This window comes from Aquarana catesbeiana, linkage group LG10, assembly GCF_042186555.1.
Source record: "Aquarana catesbeiana isolate 2022-GZ linkage group LG10, ASM4218655v1, whole genome shotgun sequence".
Lineage (NCBI taxonomy): Eukaryota > Metazoa > Chordata > Amphibia > Anura > Ranidae > Aquarana > Aquarana catesbeiana.
In genome coordinates this window covers 224,379,177-224,403,022 of record NC_133333.1, presented here as the reverse complement: position 1 = coordinate 224,403,022, position 23,846 = coordinate 224,379,177, and the positions used below count along the sequence as shown (strand labels likewise).

Genomic DNA, 23,846 nt, shown 5'->3' with positions numbered 1-23,846 from the left:
TTGATTCTTTTTAATAAAAGATCAATAGTGCCCCATAATTGGTGTCAGTGGGAGGAATAGTGCCTCATCATTGATGTCAGTGGGAGGACTAGTGCCCCATCATTGGTGTCAGTGGGAGGAATAGTGCCCCCATCATTGGTGTCAGTGTGAGAAATAGTGCCCCCATCATTGGTGTCAGTGTGAGAAATAGTGCCCCCATCATTGGTGTCAGTGTGAGAAATAGTGCCCCCATCATTGGTATCAGTGTGAGAAATAGTGCCCCCATCATTGGTGTTAGTGGGAGGAATAGTGCCCCCATCATTGGTGTCAGTGGGAGAAATAGTGCCCCAATGCTGTGTCATTGGGAGGAATAGTGCTCCATCATTAGTATTAGTGGGAGAAATAGTGCCTCATCATTGGTGTCAGTGGGAGGACTAGTGCCCCATCATTGGTGTCAGTGGGAGGAATAGTGCCTCACCATTGGTGTCAGTGGGAGGAATAGTGCCCCCCATCATTGGTGTCAGTGGGAGGACTAGTGCCCCCCATCATTGGTGTCAGTGGGAGGAATAGTGCCTCACCGTTGGTGTCAGTGGGAGGACTAGTGCCCCATCGTTGGTGTCAGTGGAAGGAATAGTGCCCCATCATTGGTGTCAGTGGGAGGAATAGTGCCCCCCATCATTGGTGTCAGTGGGAGGAATAGTGCCCCCCATCATTGGTGTCAGTGGGAGGAATAGTGCCTCACCATTGCTGTCAGTGGGAGGACTAGTGCCTTATCATTGGTGTCAGTGGGAGGACTAGTGCCTTATCATTGGTGTCAGTGGGAGACTTATGTCTCCTTCATTGGTGTCAGTGGGCGGACTAGTGCCCCATCATTGGTGTCAGTGGGCGGGACTAGTGCCCCATCATTGGTGTCAGTGGGAGGACTAGTGCCCCATCATTGGTGTCAGTGGGCGGACTAGTGCCCCATCATTGGTGTCAGTGGGCGGACTAGTGCCCCATCATTGGTGTCAGTGGGAGGACTAGTGCTCCCGTTATTGGTGTCAGTGGGAGGACTAGTGCCCCATAATTGGTGCCAGTGGGAAGAATAGTGCCCCCATAATTGGTGTCAGTGGGAGGAATAGTGCCCCATAATTGGTGTCAGTGGGAGGAATAGTGCCCCCCATCATTGGTGTCAGTGGGAGGAATAGTGCCCCCCATCATTGGTGTCAGTGGGAGGAATAGTGCCCCAATGCTGTGTCATTGGGAGGAATAGTGCTCCATCATTAGTATTAGTGGGAGAAATAGTGCCTCATCATTGGTGTCAGTGGGAGGATTAGTGCCCCAGTGTTGTGTCAGTGGGAGGAATAGTACCCTGTTGGGGTCAATGGCAGGAACTATGCCTCACTGTTGCTGACAGGGGGGGGAATAATGCCTCAAGGGCCGGATAAAAGCAAGCAAAGGGCCACAGCTTGGAGACCACTTGTGAAGACTTTAGCTATGCACGGTTCCCATCAGTAGCTTGAATATATTCTTAGACCTGCATCTGGAATGATAATTAAGCAACTAATCATCACAGCACAGCTAAAATCTGAGCCTCCCAGTGCCAGCACAGAGCAGAACATGCTTGTCTAAATGGTTACCACGAATGAGTTTTTTCAATCAGGATCCTCATTTTTCATCACTTACACGCTCTGCTATCAGTGCATCTGAATGTGTGACTACAAAAAAATAAAAAAGGTATAAAGAGAGCAAAAAAAAGACAAAGAGATAAAGCAAATGGATGCAGATGGGGATCTCTGTAATGATTCAAAGATATTTATTGGGACTAAATGTACTGTTTTTAGGAAACCGGATGAAACAACCGAGATTGGAAACTTGACGCCTATATGTAATTTTTATCCTTTGCTTTAATACAGTAGATGGAACCTTTTTCTCCCTACAATCTAAAGCCCCCACCACACTCATACTAGGGCCAAGTTTTGGGAAGAATTTAATATGACGTACCAGTATATTTTTGGATTGTGGGAGAAAACATACACAAAACACGGAGTACACTAACACTCTGCGATTCCATACAGATAGTGTCCCTGGTAAGATTCAAACCCAATGCTGAAAGAGACCACTGCCACCAACCTAAAATACTTCAGGTTAAAGCACAGAACAATCTACATCTTAAATTCTTACTTGCAGTGCTTAAAGTGGTAATAAACCTTTACATATACCCAATGAATTATACACAGAGATGAAACAAATCCTCCTACATAAGTTGTACCTGTTTATCTACAGCCATCTTTGGCTATGTTTGACTATGTTTGTTCTTTTTACTTTTATTATTAAACAAGTGTGATTTAACTGTACTTCTGTCTCGGTCTGATTTCATGGTTTCTGACAATAACGCATATATACACACACACAAATGATTGGTTAAATGATCATCATAACCAATGTTGGGTAATAACATGTAAAGGTATCAATCATGAAGAAAATTGTAGAAACATCTTGGCCCTGTTGGCTCCATACAGAAATATAAGTTAACATTAAAATTGAGTGAATTACATCATATGTAGTAAACATAATGCAGCTGGGATAGCCTGTTGGCTTGATGCGTTTCGGCGACTATATTGCCTCATCAGGAGCGAATGCATGTTATCTGTAAAGAAAATGAGGGCCATACATATGTACAATACTGGCCCTCATACATATGTACAATGTCTTAACAGATTACATGCATTCACTCCTGATGAGGTGATATGTTTAGTTCACACTAGGTGGCGCTCCACATGGTGGGGTTGTCTTTTTGTCTCCACTTGCCCAGGATGTTCTCCGGGTGCCCTCCCTCTAGCCTGTTCCGCTGCGCATCGGCGCCACGCATGATGCTGTCCGTGTGATGTCCGCTTAAACACCATCACGCCCTCTCTCCATCTTATGGCGTGCTCACGGGGGAGATAACTCTTCGACATCATGGGCGGCAATCGCCGCTCTGGGCGTGGGTCCTCCTCCTTTGAGTCACTCCAGCGTGACGCTGGAGGCATGACCCTGGATTGATCTGGATGCCTACATCATCCCCATTTGGTTTGGGCGTCCATGCTGTTCGCTGGCTGCTGTTGCTGTGTCCTTCACATATTCCTGATGTTCTAGGAGTTTGGGAATACACAGGTACACACTTTGTTAACTTTTGCTGGAGACGGTGGTCCCTCTATAACCACATCCTTCAACTCCTTCACACTCCTTACTCACTCTTTGGTATATTACATTGTTGGTCCCTTGCCAAACTCTTCACTCCATCACACACTTTGGACTCTATCTGTATCTAAACACCATGGTAATCACACTGTCACTTCACTCACACTCACTTTTCTTTGCTCTGGCACTTATTGTCATGAGCCCACACCCCTATGTATATTTTTGATTTCCACATCCCAGCCCACTCTCAATCTTTCTAGACACATTCATGGTCACTCCCCGGCATCGCCAGCAGTATCAGCGTGGATGTTACCATCCCTTTGTTTCTATGCTGGCGTCCATCTTCCCCAGGGGTCCTCGCCCCCTTAGCTCCTGGGAGAGATGCATGATGGTCACCACCAGTTCAGCGCCACTTGCACATATTGTGTACCAACATGTAAGTAGGGGGTTGGACAACTTCCTTCCTCCGTACTTTAATTTGTTCCTCAACTTTTGTTTTTAACCTTCATTAGGGGAGCTATAAACAGATCATACTGGCCCTCATACATATGTACAATGTCTTTACAGATTACATGCATTCAGTCCTGATAAGGCAATATAGTCGCCGAAACGCGTCGAACCAACAGGCTATCCCAGATGCATTATTTTTACTACATATATGATATGATTCACTCAATTTTAATGTTAACTTATATTTCTATATGGAGCCAACAGGCCCAAGATGTTTCTATAATTTTCTTCATGATTGATACCTTTACATGTTATTACCCAACATTGGTCCATTGGTTATGATGATCATTTAACCAATTATTTGTGCATGAATATGCGTTCTCATGTATATCTTTAATAAACCTACGTTTTTGATCCGATGTGTTTTTGTCATGGTTATGCAGTAATCTTTCTTTGTCAGCTTACCTCATCTCGTGTGTTCAGACTAAGAGGCCAGTCACTCTCACCTGGCCGTTTTTATAACCTCTCCTCGAAGCATGGCACCACCCCAGGTCCTATCAGGGAACCCTATATTAACCTGTGCACTGCAAGCTAGCAGTGCTGATCAACCATTGTGTATTCACTGTGTGTTTGGCTTCCGGTTTCCTGCTTGCCGTGTGCTCTACGTTTGTCTGCTCGTGATCCTGACCTTTTGGTGTGTCCCCGACTATCCCTGTTTGCCTGTGACCCTGAACCTTTGGCGTGTACTCTGTTGTTCCTGTCTGCTAGTCGCCCTGACCTCTGCCTTATCCCTCTACTATCCTTATTGTTCCAGCCTGCTGCTTCCTCTATCTCCTATAGTCTACCATGAGCGTGAGCTGTGAGACCCGGGGGCTACGACCTGGAGCCAGACTGCAACCACTAGAGGCTCTGGTGAACACCTGCTGGCTCTTAGACTCCGTGCCCTGGGGAATCTATGCTCTAGCTCCCAGTGGGATCTGTATTGGTGATCCAGTAGACCTGCTTCCTGAACCTCCCTGGGTACTATCCACAGCAGTCAGTCCTAGGGTCCACTATCTTAGCAGTGCACTTCCGATTCCTACGGAGTGCATCTGTCACCTGGTCTTAGGCGACCTGAAAGTTTTCCACTCACGTGCCTCTTTCAAAGTCCCAAACCTCCCCCCTTTCATAATTTTTTTATTATAATAGTCATCATGAATTTCGGATATATAATTTTTCTAGACACACATAATTAATCACTTTTTTTTTTTTTTTTTTTTTTTTGTGGACACAGTCGTTCTTCTAGATGTTTTCACAATATTATTATGTTGGTGATTAATGGGATAAGTACACACTATAGAGGGATATGCTTGGTTCATATTTCATGTCTGAGATTTACAACCACTTTAAATGTTATTTTAATCACTTGCAATGGGCCTTTGAATTCACTAGAAAATTTGACCCCTCCAGGAAGACTCAATTGCCTAACACAACCCCTTCCCTCTTTGCACATCATAGCCCTCTTATCTTCCCAGTGGCTTTGCTGGCCCAGCTCCTCCATCCATCCCTTTACATTCCTACATAACCTTTTATGTAGCTCCCAGGGGGAGGAGTTAAGGGGATCCTTTGGAGTGTCACTTGAGTGACAGCGCTTAACCTGGTAGGGCTTCTGACAACATATTCAAGATGGCGTCATCCAGCAGCAGTATCATGCCCTTCAGATGTCTAAGGGTGCTTTCACACCGAGGCGTCGGCGGTAAAGCACCACTAATTTTAGTGGCAAATATGTTGTTTTAATTGTGTTTGTAATGGTTACATTTTAGTTTCACCAGAATCAGTGTCCCCGTGGGAAGTTTTACTCACTTTACCAGGGCCTCCTTAATATTGATTGGACCCTGGACAAAAATTTTCTTGGGCCCTCCCAAATCCACTTATCAACTATTTGCGGGCAGTGCGGGCTCAAGATGAAGCTGCTTTGGGCCCCACCACAATGACTGGGCCTGGGGCAGCTGCCCCTCATGTCCTGTGTGTTAAAGACGGGCCTGTATATCACAATGACAACAATGTCACCAAGACAAATACAAGAGATGACCAAAAAAAAAAAAAAATATATATAAAGAATATATATATGATTCACTGGTTAGAATATAATCAGAGCGGAACACATCCAGTACTCTGCTGATGCTATCAATAACTACTGATGCATCTTCTCATTTTTCTGGTAGCAGAAGAGACTCCACTCAGCTCGAGTTGCCGGCCCACCAACATGCGGTAAACACAAACACTAAAGAGGTGCTTAGATACAGGGAGTAAAAAAAAATTAAATTGTATTTTAGCGTATTATCTTTTAAGTCTTACGATGAATTGAACATCTGGAGGTATATGAGAATATTAAGGGAACTAGAATAGGAACACATGCCTACCCCAAAGCTAGATTCAGAAACAAGGCTTCTTTTATTTATTTCTTATTCAAAAGGTATAAAACTATTTCCTGTTGTGATTCAATGGAAGGGTGAGGTGATGTCTGGCTGGGTGTGTGATGACATCATATCTTTCAGTGAGCAGTAAGTTAAGGAATTACATCAGTTTAAGGCCAAGCTATAATACATAGGCATTTTTAGTCTCTATTTCAGCACAAATACCCTATGAGGTTAAAAAAAAAAAAAAAAAAAAAGATATTCAATTGCGAAGGGGAGGCAGGGGAAAGCAAGTTAATATTTAGGGTAAGGTCGCCTTTAAGGAACTTTTCCTGATATATTGTATATCCACCAGTGTCTTTCAGTTTTTAAAGTTGCACAAGCATATATTTAAAGCCCATATGATCCATCACTTGCAAACGGCTAACCAATGGGCAGAACCTTGCTGTGAAATGTCCACAGTACACACCTATAGAAGTGTAAATTAGCAGCTTAATGACTTTGCAATTACGGTAGTTTCCATCACAAGCCAGGAAATGTAGATTGTAAGCATGGTAGAAACTTCCATAGTTATGCGTCTTCTTTAAATAACAAATTAGCAATATCAAACAGACCTTGGGGAACACAGCTGAAGTGCTTAAAAAGAAGCGATTTTGTACACCAGTCTCTCAACCTTTTTACCCCTGAGGAACCCTTAAAATCACTTTTAAGTCTCTGCTGAAACCAATTTATTAGGGGTAATGGGAAAATGCCCCTTAAGGGCCCAATGACACTATGAGCAGTTATCTGCATTTTTGTGGCGTTGGCCCCGTGTTCCGTCAGATTAGGCAACCCGTAACGAAAGTGACGTTCCGTCACAGTCATCTTGGTACACCCGCACTCAGCCACACTTAGACTACTTTCACACTGGGGTGGGGGGGGGGGGCGTTAGCTAGATTTACTGGTGTTTTAGCGGTGCTTTTCGACCGCTAGAGGGGTGCTTTTAACCCCCACTAGCGGCTGAAAAAGTGTTAAAAAACATCCACAAAGCGCCACTGCCAAAGCACTTTGCAGACGCTTCGGCAGCGCTGGCCATTAATTTCAATGGCAGGGGCCTTTTAGGAGTGGTGCCTAAGCCTACTGTCTGAAGTCACTAAGCGGACATCTTTTTACACCCACCGAAATCTTGCATTTCACATTTATTTTTACCACTAAACCGAGCTTATATCATGAAATACAGTATTTAGAAGTCTGTGAAACTGTTTTGATGTTGAATTTTAAAAGCAGTGGCAAGCCTGCTGATCTCACACGTTTGCTGATCTGACAGAACATCAAAACAGTGTCATGGACTTCGAAATACTGTATTTATCTATAAAAGCTCAGTTTAGTGATAAAAATAAGTGAGAAATGCAAGACTTTGGTGGGTGTAAAAAAGATGCCCGCTTGGCGACTTCAGACTGCAGGCTTACTGCGGCTGAGTGCAGGGTGTACCAAGATGGCAGTGACGGAGCATCGTTTCCGTTACAAAGTTTTGACAGGTCGCCTAATTTGATGGATCACCAGTATAAAAGGGAGACATTACAGTTACAATACAACACAAGAGGTTTAGGAAGGCCTTGCTCAAAAGAGCTTACAATCTAATAGGGTGGGGCAAGTGGTACAAAAGGTTGTAACTGTGGGGAATTAGCTGATGGAAGTGATAAAAGATTAGATGGATGCGTGATAGGCTTCCCTGAAGAGATGAGTTTTCAGGGATCGCCTGAAGGCAGCCAGAGTAGGCGATAGCCGGACTGAAGCATTGAACCCAGACCCAACCAGGCAATCAGCATTTTCAGCAGGAGGTCAGTAATGACATCATTCTTGCACAGTAAGTGACATTTTACAATCCAAGTCAACTATTCATGGTAAAGAGTCTCCTATAAAGAGACTAAAGCTTGACTTCTAGATTTCTTTCATTCAGTTTTAGGCATCACAACATACATCATAAATTCCGCAACACATTACCAGCTGGCCCAACCAAAATAATAAGCTTCTTGACATTTTTAAGGTGGAGAATTTTTTCTCTTCAGTGGCAAGGGGCTGGTACTATAATGTATAAAAGACATAGCATCCCCTTCTGTTACTGGAACAGAAAATGAAAGGAAACCTCCCAAACAGGGACACGGTCGGCAATACGCACTGGTGTCCAAAACTGGACTTACGCTTTAATAAATTAGCAAAAGGCTTTAACATGACAACAATGCTGTCAAGAAAACTGCATGAATACAAAAGGAAGTTCAATTAATTGTTATAATGAATTATTAACAAGTGCACAGAACAGGTGGTCAACGTTACCTTATCCATTGTATTTGTTAACTCCCTGTTTTCATGTCCTCAGTGCAAGAACCAGCTGCAGTGAATGTATCGGGAGACAGGTCTGGGCTTACCGCAGTCCATGTCTTGTGTCCAGAACCAAGGGAGGGAATCCAAAAAGAGGCTGTAGGTATATACACCATGGGGCTGGAGGATGAGAACATCTGGATTTCTTATTTGTATTCTAGGAATTCAAACTTTCCCGGGTCCTTCTAGAGGCCTAAATCAATTGTTTCCATGAACCTAGCTCTTTAAAGAGCATTCAATAAGTTACAAGCAAATTCACATCAGCTCTGAAAAATATAAAATTAGATCATCCAAAGCAGGACAGACCATGCCAACTCCACAAGCCAACTCTCTGCTCTGAAAAGTTGATGTGGTCTTTAGACCCTCAAGTTTAAATTTCCGAGGTTTCAATTCACACACTTCACCCCCACTAGAGGAAACTTCCAAATACAATTCTACAATCAGTAGCCAGCTTCAGGACGGGATTCACAAAGGAGAAAGTCAGTCCCACACTTTATTCTCTAGGTCTACTTCATGCCTTAGGCCTACTTCCTGGGATAACTCGAGCCCGCAGTTCCTGGCACCTTCAATACCTACTTTCCAGGTCACTGCCAAATAATTCTATACAGGCCCAAGTTCCAACAGCACACCACATAGACTTTTTGCCCAGGTCTTATACGAGTCCTCAGTCCTGGTCATGCAATGACCACCTGTGTCTAGCTCCAGATGAACCAGAGGACAAGACCTTTTTATCCAAGGCCAATACCTTCGAAACTCCACCATAAAGAGATCCAGCTCCAGATGAACCAGAAGACAAGTCTGAAGACCCCTATGTCTTTGCTGTCCAGGTCCACGTCATCCTTAATCAATGCTGTCCAACTCTAAATCACATTCAAGCTTTTCTATCTACAAGGCTTTTCTCCAGGTCTCATATGAGTCCTTCCAGGAAATGACCAGTCCTTCCCAGATCAACCAGAAGATAAAACTCATCGTTCCTATATCCAAAACCAATCACTACAAAATCTCATCATAAAGATACAGGCAAATTATAATCAGGAGTCAGATCAATGGAGCAGGTCCACCTCACACCCAAGACCTACTGGCCAGGATAATCAAAGTCGTTTCACAGTCCTACCTTTCAGGTTACCTCCAAACACTGCTATTCAGGTCTATGTTACTCCCAGCCAGCACCGTTCAACTCCACACCACGTTGGCTTATTGCCCGGGTCACACAATGACCACCTGTGCCCAGCTCGAAATGAACCAAAAAGTCTCAAGACAACTATATATATTATGAAAACCCAACCATAAATAGACAGGCAAATGCTAAGCTCAATTCTTGGATTGGAGGCCAAATTCACGAGCAGGTCTGCTTTCCGCCCCAGGACCTACTGACCAGGAGAAGCACCTCCGAAACCCACCTTCCAGGTTACCCTCAAACCGTGCTGTCCAGGTCCAAGTCAGCCTCTACCAATGCTGTTCAAGCTTTTCTATCTAGGAGGCTTCATCTTCCCCAGGTCCCACAGGAGTCCCACCATCAGCAAATGACCAGTCACGCCCAGCTCCAGATGAAGAAGAAACCCGATCGGAGGACACCGAACCCAGGGCCAGGTCACTGAGGTCCAGAAAAGCCTCCTAGGACCCTCTCACCCCTCAGATCCACATCCCCTGGACCCAAGTCATGCCAACATCATGCTGCCAGCCTCCAGGACTATTCCAGAGTTGTCAGTCCTCCTCCAGGCTCCCTGATCTCCCCTTGCAGGGTCAGTCCTCCTCCTCCTCTATCTCCTGCTCGTACGCTCAGCACATCAACAGGTAGCAGAGAGCCTGGAAGATCAGGACAAATCCTCCGATCCACCCGGGACTCCCCCTCCACCTCCCTACCATATATGGCAGCAGAGGGCGTCGTCATGGCAACAGTGGAAGCCCCGGCCGCGTGCAACCTACAATTCTCTCCGGCAGAACAAACACAACGGATACAATGGAGCGAATAAAGGAAATTCCAATCAAAACAAACATTTCTATTATACTCTGAGTGTAACGAACGCCGAGCCACCCCGGGCCTTGTATTCAATAGACAATAATTACTTATGTCTCTGTTTGCTTAGAACCGGAGAAAGGCATTTGAAATGAATATCTGTAATGATATAAAGTATCTGTCACTAGTATAGAGACACATGGATCATCATCCCTGACTTAGATCGTGCCTATTTCCATTATATTTAGTGAAATAGATTGAGGGTAACTTTAAGGAAGATGGGGGTGGAACTACAAGTCTCAGAATGGCCTTACAGCCAAAGAGGACCAGACAAAGACATTACAGAGTCAGAGCACACGATCATTTACTAATGAGGGGATGTCTGTTGTTTTTAATAGGAACGAAAGGCCCGGGTCGTGTTTCTGGAGGGACTGTATAAGGTGGGGGACAGGAAGTGGTAGACACGTGGGGACGGAGACTGGAGAAGAGGGGAGGATGGGGAAAGCTCGCAGGTGAGTGGCTGATAGGGGGGGTTGTTAACTGGATGGATGGATGGGGTGGGACTGGTCCCCACTTATAGGGTCTGCTCCTCTTCTGGGAGTATAGCCTTCTGCACCCCTACTTTCTACCTAAGTCTTCCCTGTGTTATGTCTGCTGTATACACCTCTACCTACTATCTAAAGTAGAACTAAAGGCAAACCCCCCTTCTTTTTTCTTTTGATAATGTGAGGGAGGGTTATAACCCCCCCCCCCCTTTTTTTTTGCCATCTGTGTCCCATTGTAGAGATTCCCCTTTACTTCCGGTCCCATAGCCAAAACAGGAAGTGAGAGGAATCCCCTCCAAAGTGAAGGAATGCTTGATTGTTACCAGAATTAGTGTTCCCAATGGGAAGATTTAATCTCTCTACCTGTTCTGATGTCATGTTCGCATTTTGGGATTTTCTTTCAGTCTCACTGATCATGGTAAACAGGACAAATTGAGAAGGCGACTCTTCCTGATGGGGATGTTTGGTCAGATCAGACGACCCGTCAGAATTTGTGACGTTCTGTCGCCGCCATCTTGCTACACCCTGCCCTCCTCCACAGTAAGGATACAGTGAGAAGGTGGCAAGCGGACTTCTTGCTGGAGTCTTGCATTCCACATCTATTTTAAAGCAGAGTTTCACCCGTATTTTAGTTTATTAAAAAACAGCAGCTACAAAAAGCATAGCTGCTTACTTTTAATAAACCGACACTTACCTGTTCCACGGTCCAGCGATGCGGCCGCCCGGAGCCCCCTTCCTCTGCTCGGCGCCGTCATAGCAAATAAAAATGAGCTCCGGCGTGTTCGCACAGCCCACATGCAGAGCCTGCCAGGAAGTCGGCGCTGCGTTAATAACAGGCAGTGAGACATTTCCCGATGCTGCTGCAGAGATTGGGAAATGTCTCACTGCCTGTGACCAGCGCAGTGCCGACTTCCTGGCGGACTCTGCACGTGGGCTGTGCAAACACGCTGGAGCTCATCCTTAATAGCAAGTGTGGGCATCCGGCCGTGACAGCTTACGGCTGGGCACGCATGCGCGAGTCGCGCTGTACTCTGCTATTGGCCAGCCAAACTTCTGGGACCTGTGTTGTGTCCCAGAAGATCGCTGGCAGGCAGGGGCGGCCTAGGGCGAGAGGAGGGTACACACTCCCCCCCAAAAAAAAAATGATATGCCAAATGTGGCATGTCAGGGGGCGAGGAGTGCTTAAAGCGGAAGTTCCATTTTTAGGTGGAACTCCGCTTTAAAATGGTTGTAAACCCACATAGGGGGGGGGGGGGGAATAAAAATAAATAAAAGACCTGCAAGACAAAGGCATAATGAGCTAGTGTGCACAACATACTAGCTCATTATGTAATACTCACCTGAGATCAAAGCCCCCACTGCGGTGCCCGTACACAGCACCGGCCGGCGACATTTCTCCCCAGAGTTACTTCCGGGTATCGGGGCTCCGGCGCTGCGATGATGTCACTCCCGTGCATGCACGTGCGAGAGCCGCCGGTAACGGCACACTCACTGAAGCAAACGGCATGTACGTGCCATTGCTTTAGTGCGCATGTGCTGATGACGTCAGCACATGCAGATACAGGGGATATCTCCTACACCGTGCAGGTTTAGGAGATATCTGGGGTAGCTACAGGTAAGCCTTATTATAGGCTTACCTATAGCAAAAAGTTGATTGTAAGGGTTTACAACCACTTTAACAGTAAACAAAGCTTATATAGTTAAATACAGTATTTAAAAATCCGTCTGACTTTTTAGATGTTGAATTTTAAAAGCCGTGGCAAGCCTGCTGATCTCACAGGTTTGTTAATCTGACAGAACACCGCTGCTTTGAAAAATGAAGTGCAAGACTCTGGTGGGTGTAACAAGATGTCCGCTTGCTGCCTTCTCACTGTATCCTTTCTGTGGACGAGTGCAGGGTGTACCAAGATGGTGGCGACAGAACGTCACTTCCGTTACAAAATCTGACGGATCGCCCAATCTGACCAAACAGGGACAAAGACAGCAATAATAACTGCTAGGTGTTCTAATCCCTCTCCACTATAGGCGTGCACAGGGGGTGTGCCTGGGCACAACCTAATCATCCCCTGTGCAGCGTAGATCTCCCCTGCTGCCCAGGTCTGTGTCATTTACCGGGCGCTTTTTTTGAGTAAGCACAGTGAGTGATTGGTACAGATCACGCACTGTGTTCATTCACAACTGAAGCCAGTAAACTGTGTTTACTAGACTTCAGTTTGTGAATGAACAGGAAGTTGCTCAGCACAGAGCATTTCCCATTCATTCGCTGTCCAGTGCAGCTGACATGGCAGGGAAAGGGCCTGGGGAATCTCTGTCCTCAGCCTCTTTCCGTTTAGACCCCCTGATATTTCACCAAAGCCCCCAATGGGGCTCCTAAAAGAATTGTAAATAAAAGCGATTGTAAAAAATAGAGTATTGACACTGCCCAACTGACACCAGTGTCCGGCCTACTGACACCGTCCATGTTTTAATACATTTTAAAATGTTTGTTTACACTTATGTGTGTGTGTGTTGTATGTACACACACACACACGTATGTGTGTTTTGAGCTTTGGGATGCACACCTATGCTCTATCCAAAACTAAAGGAAAAGTTTTGTCTTTAGTTCTACCACACTAAACCATTCAGCCAACCACGCAGTCATTGCATTCGTATGCTGCCTTTTTAAGACAACAGGAAAAATAAAGCACTTTGGGGATAAAGCAATCATTTGTTTGCATGCTAAAGTGAAGAATAAACATTTTTAGTTTTAGATTGAGTGGAGAGGGATTAGAGCACCCATCACATTTTTATTGCTGTCTGTGCTCCCGTCAGGGAGATTCACTCTCTGTTTTTGTCCTGTTTAATATTATCACCAAAAATGAAAGAAAATTCTTGGTTGTCACCAGAACAGGAATACAGATGAAATCTTCCAATGGGGACACTAGTTGTGGTGACAGCTAGGGATTTTCTCTCACTTCCTTTTTTGGTAATAGGACAGGAAGTGAAGGGAAATCTCCCCAATTGAACAAATATAGCAAAAATAGCTGTCAGGGGTTATAACCCTCCCTTATTCTATCCAAAAAAAAGTATTTTTCCTAAGTTCTATTTCAGTTCTTTATGGACAGTGTAAATGGGGGTGTGGCCTTTGCTGACATATTTTGTTTTTCCTTTCTTAGAAAGTTGGGATGTATTGGAAGAGGGGGATATAGTTTATTTTAAACAGGGCTTAGCTGGTCTTGATATCCAGGGACACTCCCAGGACATAATGTCAGGTACAGTGGATATAAAATGTCAGGTTTCTGTGATGTAAAAAAATTAGACAAAGTAAAATCATATCAGAACTTTCCCCACCTTTTTAATGTGACCCATAAACTGTACAACTTTGTTGAACGACAAATTGAAATCTTTTAGAGTGTACTGACTGATGTTAAATAGGAGTCAGTACACACCTGTCATCATGTAAAGTGCCTCTGATTACCCCAAATAAAGTTCAGCTGTTCTAGTAGGTCTTTCCTGACGTTTTCTTAGTCGCATCCTGCAGCAAAAGCCATGGTCTGCAGAGAGCTTCCAAAGCATCAGATGGATCTCATTGGTAAAAGATATCAGTCAGGAGAAGGGTACAAAAGAAATTCCAAGGCATTAGATATACCATGGAACACAGTGAAGACACTCATCAAGTGGAGAAAATATGGCACAACAGTGGCATTACCAAGAACTGGACGTTCCTCCAAAATTGATGAAAAGATGAGAAGAAAACTGGTCAGGGAGGCTGCCAAGAGGTCTACAGCAACATTAAAGGAGCTGCAGGAATATCTGGCAAGTACTGGCTGTGTGGTACATTTGACAACAATCTCCGTATACTTCATATATCTGGGCTATGGGGTAGAGTGGCCTTTTCTTACCAAGGAAAACATCCAAGCCTGGTTAAATTTTGCAAAAATGCTTCTGAACTGCCCCAAAAGCATATGGGAAAATGTGTTATGGTCTGCTGAAACCAAGGTTGAACTTTTTGGCCGTAATTCCAAAAGATATGTTTGGCGCAAAAAAGGCACATCACTAAAAGAACACCATACCCACCGTGAAGCATGGTGATGGCAGCATTATGCTTTGGGGCTGTTTTTCTTCAGCTGGAACAGGGGCCTTAGTCAAGGTAGAGGGAATGATGAACAGTTCCAAATACCAGTCAAAATTGGCACAAAACCTTCAGGCTTTTGCTAGAAAGCTGAACATGAAGAGGAACTTCATCTTTCAGCATGACAACGGCCCAAAGCATAAATCCAAATCAATAAAGGAATGGCTTCACCAGAAGAAGATTAAAGTTTTTTGGAATGGCCCAGCCAGAGCCCAGACCTGAATCCGATTTAAAATATGTGGGTTGATCTGAAGAGGGCTGTGCATAGGAGATGCCCTCGCAATCTGACAGATTTGGAATGTTTTTGCAAAGAGTGGGCAAATATTGCCAGGTCAAGATGTGCCATGCTGATAGACTTATACCCAAAAAGACTGAGTGCTGTAATAAAATCAAAAGGTAGTTCAACAAAGTATTAGTTTGTAGATGTGCACACTTATGCAACCAAATTTATTTTTTATTTTTACTTCCCTACACCTACAAGATTTCAGTTTGTTGTTCAATTGAGTTGTACAGTTTATCGGACACATTAAGCCTAGGTTTTCACTATTGCAACCTGAAAGTTGTGCATGACAAGTTGCACTACTTTAGACTTAAGGTGGAAAAAGTTCTGAAATGACTTTTTATTTTTGTTTTTACATCACAGAAACCTGACATTTTTAACAGGGTGTGTAGACTTTTTATATCCACTGTAATTGTTACATGACCGTGATCACCACCCGTTTTTAGGAAAAAAAAAGTTGGTCCTGGGTAGGGGTGCAACGCATCGTCACCGATCCGTGATCCGAACGGTTCAGCCTGTTCGGATCCACACACATGCGCTCCGTGGAGCGCGCCACTGCCTCGGCCTTAGGAAAGGCTTTGGCCTAGCTCCGGAGCGGCGGCCATCTTAGTACACCCGGCGGCCGCTTACCACGTGATCGCTCCGTCAAATGACGGAGCGATCACTTGTAAACAACCCGGCGTCATATTATGACACCGGTTCCTCTCTCTCCCCTCTGTGTACTGATCTGTCCAGTGGCGGGGAGAGATCAGATGGCAGCATTGCCAATACGCTGCCATGCCCTGCCAATACCCTGCTAGTATGTTATTACAGTGGGGGAGATTACAGATATTACAGTGGGGGAGATGACGTGGATATTTTTTTGTTGATCCGAACTATGACTCCTGATCCGAGGAACGATCCGAACCGTGAATTTTTTGATCCGTTGCACCCCTAGTCCTGGAGCAGAAAAGTGGGGCCCCTAGAATTCTACTTTTTTTTTTTTTTTCTTTTTTTTTTTTTTTTTTTATATTCATTTTTTTTCCAGCATACTTACCAGCTTCCCAGAAAAAATTTGATAAAATTAAAATGTACTCAGTTTTTGTAAATAAACAGAAGATTTAGTTGCACAGCGTTTGCAAAGCAATGTGGAAGCTGCACTGACTAGTCTAGGTCCCTCTGTATGGTGCGGTCCTAACTCTAATCTATTATGTCCATGTTTCTCTCCATGTTTGAGCACATATAGCAATAGATAAATTGAGAGCAGGTATGTCTGATGGCTTTGTTTGTATATACTATGTGTACACACACACCTACCTACCTGTGAGGATGGACAGCTTGCCACTAGATCAGTCCCAAAAGACCACCAACCTAAACAAAAGTGAAGGCAATTGCAACACAGAGAGCATGTTTTTATTGTTCATTATGTTAGAGTATTATATCTGAACCTAAGGAGCAATAACATTATGCTCTCTAACCACCTTCATTTGTGTGTATATAATATATATTGACATGCAGTGATTAGACTCAGAGTGGTAGATGCGTTTTAGTGAGGCATGCCATTTGAAATGATATTAAAGTCCTATTTTTTTTTTTTTTTTAGTTAAAAATAATAAACATTTTGTACCTGCCTGCTCTGTGTAGTAATTTTGCACAGAGCAGCCCTGATCCTCATTTCGGGTCTCTCTCTATCCAGTGCTCCTGGCCCCTCCCTACTGTTGAGTGCCCCCACAACAAGCAGCTTGCTATGGGGACACCCAAGCCGAGCCGCAGCTCCCTGTGTCCATTCAGACACCAAACCGCGGCCCTGCCCCGCCCCCTTTCTCTCATCATTGGCTGGCTGACTGACTTTGACAGCAGTGGGAGTCGATGGCGCTGCGTTGCTGTCTCAGTCAGTATTAGGGGGGCTGCTGCACACAGAAGGCATTTTATCTTAATGCATAGAATGTATTACGATAAAAAACCTTCTGCCGTTACAACCACTTTTAGTTTAAGGGCATGGTAGCCCACTTTTGTTCAAAAGGAAAAACCAAGTTCTTTACAGAGTTGCCCATGCCGGGGAAATCTGCTTCTCACATGAAAACATCAGCAATGGAAAATGCAAGCCCACCTGGTTACACTTTAGCAGCACCGCTGCTCTCAGAACTGGTCCCTCAGACCATCGGCTGTTCAATGCACACAGCAATACTGGCTCACACCTGTCTCCTAAGGTGAAGCTCTGTGGTCAGCACACAACGATACTACGTATCCCCAAAATTGGAGACCATCTTCCTTCTGGCTGGAGCCCCGAGCTATTCTCAGAACTGGGTTATAATGAGCCTGCATACTCGCACAGGCTGCAGGTGTCTCAAAATTTGGAGACAGGATTCAGCCTCAGCTTACACTAGATGCGGTGCGAATTCGCTGTGGATTCTGCACCACATCAAAATTGCAACGTCCATGCGAACCAATTGCAGAGTGTATGGTAAGTTAACGACACCCCGCAATCAGTTTGCAGAATTGGATCACATGGGTGTAAACACCCATGTGATCCAATTCTGGTGCTGACAAAAAAAGGGTCCTGCACCAGTTTGGTGCGACTTTTAGCCATACAAATCCATGGCTCAAATCACACCCCAGAGACACCTCATGTAATTCGCACAGGAATGTGCTGCAATTCCTGTGCAGATTACATGCAGTGTTCTGCACCGCTTGAGTGTAAACCCAGGTTGAAGGTTCCTTCCCACCCAAGACACTTTGGAACCTTCGAACTCCAGGCCCTGATCTGGGATTACAAAATCCAGGGAAAGCTCAGAACACGGCTTTCTCCACTAAAAATATACACACTGGAGCCTCCCAAACCACAAAGTGTAACTTTGAGAATCCTTTGTCCTTTTTTCCAATCATTTCCCAGTGGCAGGGCCTTGCACTCTAACAATATGTATAATTTTATTAATGCATGCTCACATTTACATGAGTACAGTGGTATGTTGAAATACTGCTGCCTTAATTCACAGCTGTACGTGGTCAATGCTAGACTGAGTATTGAGATATGTAGCACTGCAGTGACTGAGTACAGCTTACAAAATTACTGCTGTTGAATGGGAGCCCTGTGCCTTGGCCCAATTAGTCCCCTCACTAAAACGCAACCCCTACTTCAAGCATCTTTCCCAATGATCATGCTTTTTTTGTTTTTTTTGTTTTTATCCTAGTCATCGCAAATAAAATGTGCACAGCTATGCACATTCCCTCAGTGCTGGGTAATGAGGGCACTTGTCTGCAGTGTAGATCTTTGTCTGGCTGTGGAAGAACCAGCTTCATCAGATCATCTGCTCTGCTCTGTTATCGCTGTAATGTAATCCTAGAATGCAGCCAATGTTGCATTCTCTGTAAATATCTGAGAAATGTATTTATTTTAATGAGAAGGTTTCATCTTGCAGGAATCAGAGGCCCAAAAAAGCCAAAGAAGATGAACTTGTGTATGACGAATCCTTGTCCAATGCAAATATCCCTTCCACAAAGGAGGTAAAACCTGCCAGTCAGTCTATTGTGCTTGTCTGTAATGTGGATTCCTGTTCTGGTGAAAATTATTAAAATTGTGATAATGATTCTTATTTGTCCTATTGCAGCTCTCCTCAAAGTATTATAATGATGAAATTGATGATTACCACGAGGGGAAGTTTAAGGTAAGTCAGTATGTGGTAATGAGGTTCTGTAATCTAAAAGCAATCTGTCTAAGGTTGATGTCACTCCAAAAATGCTATTTGGCTGGATGTCATGCTGACCCTGTAGATTTAGTATATTAGAGTGGACCTTCACTCCCAGAATTGAGTTCTCCTCCCTGCAGGAAGTGACTCAAACATCGAGCCCAGAGGTTCAGTATAGGAAGTTGTGATGGAACCGTCCAGCACCCAGCTTTGGTGTTTCTGTCAGTATACAGCTTCCTCCAGTCTGGACATAGGAACCAGATATTATAGCAGACCATACAAGACTAGTCGGCAATAGCTTGTATGAGGACTGGAACTGTTTATTTAAAACTCAAACAGAATTTATATAATACATAATCAGGTGAGGCTGGTCAAATTGTCCTAAGCAAAAGCAACTGTATACAGGAATATAATTAAGGGACAACCAACATATACCTCTAGCAACTAATAGCTAGTGATATAATTAACTTGAGCTAATTAACTAGTCACTTAAACCAGCCTAGGTGGAGGCACAGAATACTATCAGACAGACAGAAACAATAGGTGACTTAAATATGTTTCACCCATTGGTAATTGTGCTAATTAACAGAAAAAACACATAACCCCTTAAGAAACGGACTATAGCAGGAGACCACCAGCACCAGGTGGCTTGCTGATTATATTAACATGTGCTATGAGTCTCACAGTGTAAAGCAGTCATTGTTGGTAATGGGGCATCTAGGCCCTAAACATGGATCCCGGGCCGAAATTCCCAGAGTCTGTGTGTTTTGGGGAGATGTGAACTTGAATCAGAAACAAGACCACTCCAAGGGTCCCCCAGTCATACACCTCCCAAAGAGTAGTGTTCCTTTAAAAACTGCAATACCCGCCTCCTTCTCTGATGTTGGTCTGATGTCCGCTCTCTGCTGACATCGCACAGATCAGTCCAGGCACCACGTCATCCCGACTCTGGGAGTCTGAATCCGCCAGGTGCTTGGACTGATGGCCGTCTCAGCCTCTTAGCGAGCCGCTGAGACGGCCGCTCCCCATCCCTCCACAGCTCAGCGCTCCAATGAGCGTGGGGGGGCACAGAGCAGGAAAGCTGCTCACTGCCTGGCAGCAGCTCTCTGCTCGAGGAGCTGAGAGAACCAAGCTATCTGTGATGTTCGTTGGCTCTGTTCTGAGTGCAGGGCATTCACCTAGGTAAGTATGATTATGGGGAAAAAAAATTCCCATACTTCTCTTTTAAGTAAAAAAAACTGTGTAAATAACCTGCAAACTATGCAGTGAATGGCATGACTGCTTGGAGTACAATACGTTAAAATAACATTTGGGCACATCTATAACCTTCTTACCTTCGGTCACAGAAAAGCCATTTCACTGACTCGTTGAGGCAGGCAAATCCTTTCTAAAGTTTTATAATCTAAGGTTTCTGAGCTCAGACTGTATATGACTGTCCAGAAACCCCCCCCACAATCAAAAGGAGTTCAATTTTAGTCTGGGCAGTAACATGAAAACCTGAGTCCTATAAATATAGGAAATGTTACTGTTTATTGAGGAGATACAAGGCTCCATGTATAATACCACGCAAGGGAACATTTACATTCATCTCTATGCATGGATTGCTGTATCATATCAGATATCAGATCCAATGATCTTGCAGGCTGCTCAGTGACCAGAGTGAGTAGACACTTTTGGTCCATGGCATTAGTATCATCTATTTTATTTGTTGTAGAACCTTTTCAAACGTCTTTTCTTATTTCCATGTAGGATGTTATTACTTAAAAAAAAAAAAAGATATGATAAATGTTTGCTGTGCATTCAGTGATTCCAACCTTTTTACTGTGGTTTCAGAGTCTGATGGAAAAAGGAGTAAAATTTGACAGCGATGTAGAACAATACGACAGCGAGGTAAGTGTGGAAAAGGGTGTTGAAGTGTTAAATAAGAACCTCCTAATAAAGCAAAACCATGGAGCCTCATTAAGCTTCTGTATGGATGGTGCTCATGCTAGAACTATCATATAAATAATCTGTCTATTTTGAATTTTGTTCAAATTTCATATCCTAGTATGTCATCACCTGTCCAGATTTATGCGGTTATTGCTAATGTTTACTTTCCTATAGAACAGTGATGGCGAACCTTGGCACCCCAGATGTTTTGGAACTACATTTCCCATGATGCTCAACTACACTGCAGTGTAGTTGAGCATCATGGGAAATGTAGTTCTAAAACATCTGGGGTGCCAAGGTTCGCCATCCCTGCTATAGAATCTCTCCCTATGTATAAATATATGTAGTGTAATTATCTCCTGCAGTGCTGTACAAAAGGATACATACAAAAGTGTTAAAGTGTTTGTTAACCCAAAAAAAAAATAATAATAATCCTGTTCCCTTAAAGCATGTTATACAGCACAGTGCTTGTGCTTTGTCATTTGGCCCCCTCTATCACCTGCAATACCTGGCTGATCCTGCCTGGCTATACCCTCCCCCCTGTACAACTGACCACGGTGTATCATGGCTGCTCAGCATTTTTCAGCAGCATTTTTATAAGGCATAGACACAGGGCACATTACATTAATACATACAAAGGATTATGGATTTTAACCTAGTGGGTTAACAAACCCTTTAATACAAGGAATAAATAAAATTGGTCCAATTACAAGTGTATAACATTAGATTGCAAAAATTATATAGAAGAGTAAGATGCACTTACAGAAACAACCTGGCACATGTGGGCCTATAATAGTGTACAATGTAATGCAAGGGTTTCCTTTCTGTGCTTCTTTTTATGAGGATTTAAACAACATTCACCAGGTCATTAACAAAATCCATTTTAGTGGGGATACTGGAAGGTTTTAAATGTAAATAGCATGCATTGCTTTTGTCCCCAGAAGCAAACCGTCTCTTTCGGTCTAGAAATGTAGCACTGGCTAACATTTCTGAAGCCTGTCTTTTTTTGTTCTAATGATTTGCTAAGCAACGTATGTAGAGAATGAATAGGGTGCTTTTTCATGAATAAGTGGTTAGCCCTCAAAATGTAGGTGACCGGTGCACTTTAGAGATTTAGTTGCGATGCCATTTGATGTGCACTTCCACAATCTCAATTTTTCTAATTTTGCTGTAGGATGAAGTTATGCCCCTTGATATTCCTGAAGAGGAGGAGGAAGATGATGATGATGAACAGGATGAAGATGATCGTATTTCAATGGGAAGTGACCTAGAAGATCGTGCAAATGATGGTTGGTCCAACTAATACAAATTTTTTTTTTTTTTTTGCTCTCAAGGATTCTGTGGTTTGCAAGGGACTGATATTTTAGGGCCCATTCACAATAAAATACTGTAATAAAAGCAAAAGAGAAGAAACTGCTATAAACTCTAAGTGATCTTTTAAGAGCAGCAACTCTGCTGTGAGATATACACAGTCAATAATAAATAGAGCTTCACTGAAACATCAATACAAATTATAATATATGAATCAAAGAAATAGTCCAAATGATGGGGGAAAAAAAGCCCTCATGTGCAACAACCATCCTTAATGGGCAATCATTAGATATTGCTAAATCACCAGTGAAAAATAATATCTATCTATCTATCTATCTATCTATCTATCTATCTATCTATCTATCTATCTATCTATCTATCTATCTATCTATCTATCTATCTATCTATCTATCTATCTATCTAATATTTTTTTTTTTTGAGAACCTCAATAAGTGTGCTATCCTGAAGGTGGATTCCGTGTCCTACGGGCTCTGTGGAGGGCTTCAGCTGAGATCATTGCTGACCCTTTGCTTTGGGAATCCACGTATGGTGAGAGTTGCCATCTTCATACCCCTCCTGGTTTTGATAACTTGGACTATATCCTTTCATTATTTTTCACTATTTGCACTGGTGATTTAGCAATATCTAATGATTGCCCACTAAGGATGGTCATTTCACATAAAGGCTTTTTTTTTTTTTTTTTTTTTTTTTTATCATTTGGACTATTTGTTTGATTCATATATTATTTGTATTGATGTTTCCATGCAGCTCTATTTATAACTGTTTAATACCCTAATCAAGCATGAATGCATCTTCTGCAATGTCTTTTACTCCACAGCCTAACAATATACAATCATAATTCAATAATGAAGAAATGAAAGGCTTCTTAAGAAAGCTAGATGGATATATTTTATTATCCGAATAGTCAGGTCAGTTTCCAGCATGTGAATGTGGAAAGTGTCTTGGAGCAAATCGATTGTGTTTTGCTTCCTAACTCTTCACCGTGCAAATTCATTTGTTGAATAAAGCTCTTCTGTTATCACTTTTCATCTTATTTTAGACTTGGCGACGACATGCAATGCAGGCAGATCATGACTGGTGGTGGTAGGGGAAAACAGGGTGCTGTACATGGCTTCCTGAAAGTATCACCGCACCCTGTCCACTCCTCTCAAGAGCCCTAGTCCTGATTCAAGCAGTGTGCAGGATTTTGCAAGCAATTATGCAAATGCCAAAATGCCTTGATGGGCGGGTGTCAGTCTGAAGGAGTGGGCATTCATAGGCAGACTACATTGGCGTGCAGACCATTCTGGGTAACGGCCACATGCGCTGCTGAGGCCCCCGTAATCAAATGAATGAAAATTCAATGAGTGAAAGGGACCGGTCAGGCCGGGAATGAAAAAAACGAGATGATGCTGGATGTCGTCCAGCCAGGAAATAAGGCCACTCTCTTTCTAAGTTGCTGTAGCTTTTATTTTTTCACACTGTGAAAAGCTCGCAGTGTGCAGTGTAATCTGAGTAAGCAATTTCAATACAGGAGAGGAGCCTGTACAACTGTGCAAGACTGAAGGGAGTTTTCAAATTCAGTTTTACCAGCATAACCCACTTTTGGGAAAAATGTAGTGCACCCAAATGAATGATTAAAAAAATTTACTTTTCTTACATGTTTTTTTAAAGCCTGAGAAGCATTGCAATCATAACCGGTG

General features: G+C 43.5%; 2 protein-coding genes across 5 annotated transcripts in view; one reads left to right on the top strand and one right to left on the bottom strand.

Moving 5' to 3' along the window:
• The window catches only part of CCDC30 (coiled-coil domain containing 30), a 103,346-nt gene extending 93,109 nt beyond the window's left edge, over window positions 1-10,237 (bottom strand). For 2 of the 4 annotated variants that reach the window (XM_073603365.1, XM_073603366.1), the window contains exon 1: window positions 8,393-10,237. In XM_073603365.1, coding sequence (XP_073459466.1) covers window positions 8,393-8,482 — 90 coding nt within the window. In that variant the 5' untranslated portion in view covers window positions 8,483-10,237. Of the gene's footprint in view, window positions 1-8,300 lie in introns of all 4 variants that reach the window. The other 2 variants (XM_073603367.1, XM_073603368.1) reach the window with 2 other exon arrangements.
• A 460-nt stretch (window positions 10,238-10,697) lies between these two features.
• The window catches only part of UTP3 (UTP3 small subunit processome component), a 43,459-nt gene continuing 30,310 nt past the window's right edge, over window positions 10,698-23,846 (top strand). The window contains exons 1-5 of the mRNA XM_073603369.1: window positions 10,698-10,814; window positions 18,637-18,721; window positions 18,826-18,882; window positions 20,737-20,793; window positions 22,007-22,121. Coding sequence (XP_073459470.1) covers window positions 10,798-10,814; window positions 18,637-18,721; window positions 18,826-18,882; window positions 20,737-20,793; window positions 22,007-22,121 — 331 coding nt within the window. The 5' untranslated portion in view covers window positions 10,698-10,797. The remainder of the gene's footprint in view (window positions 10,815-18,636; window positions 18,722-18,825; window positions 18,883-20,736; window positions 20,794-22,006; window positions 22,122-23,846) is intronic.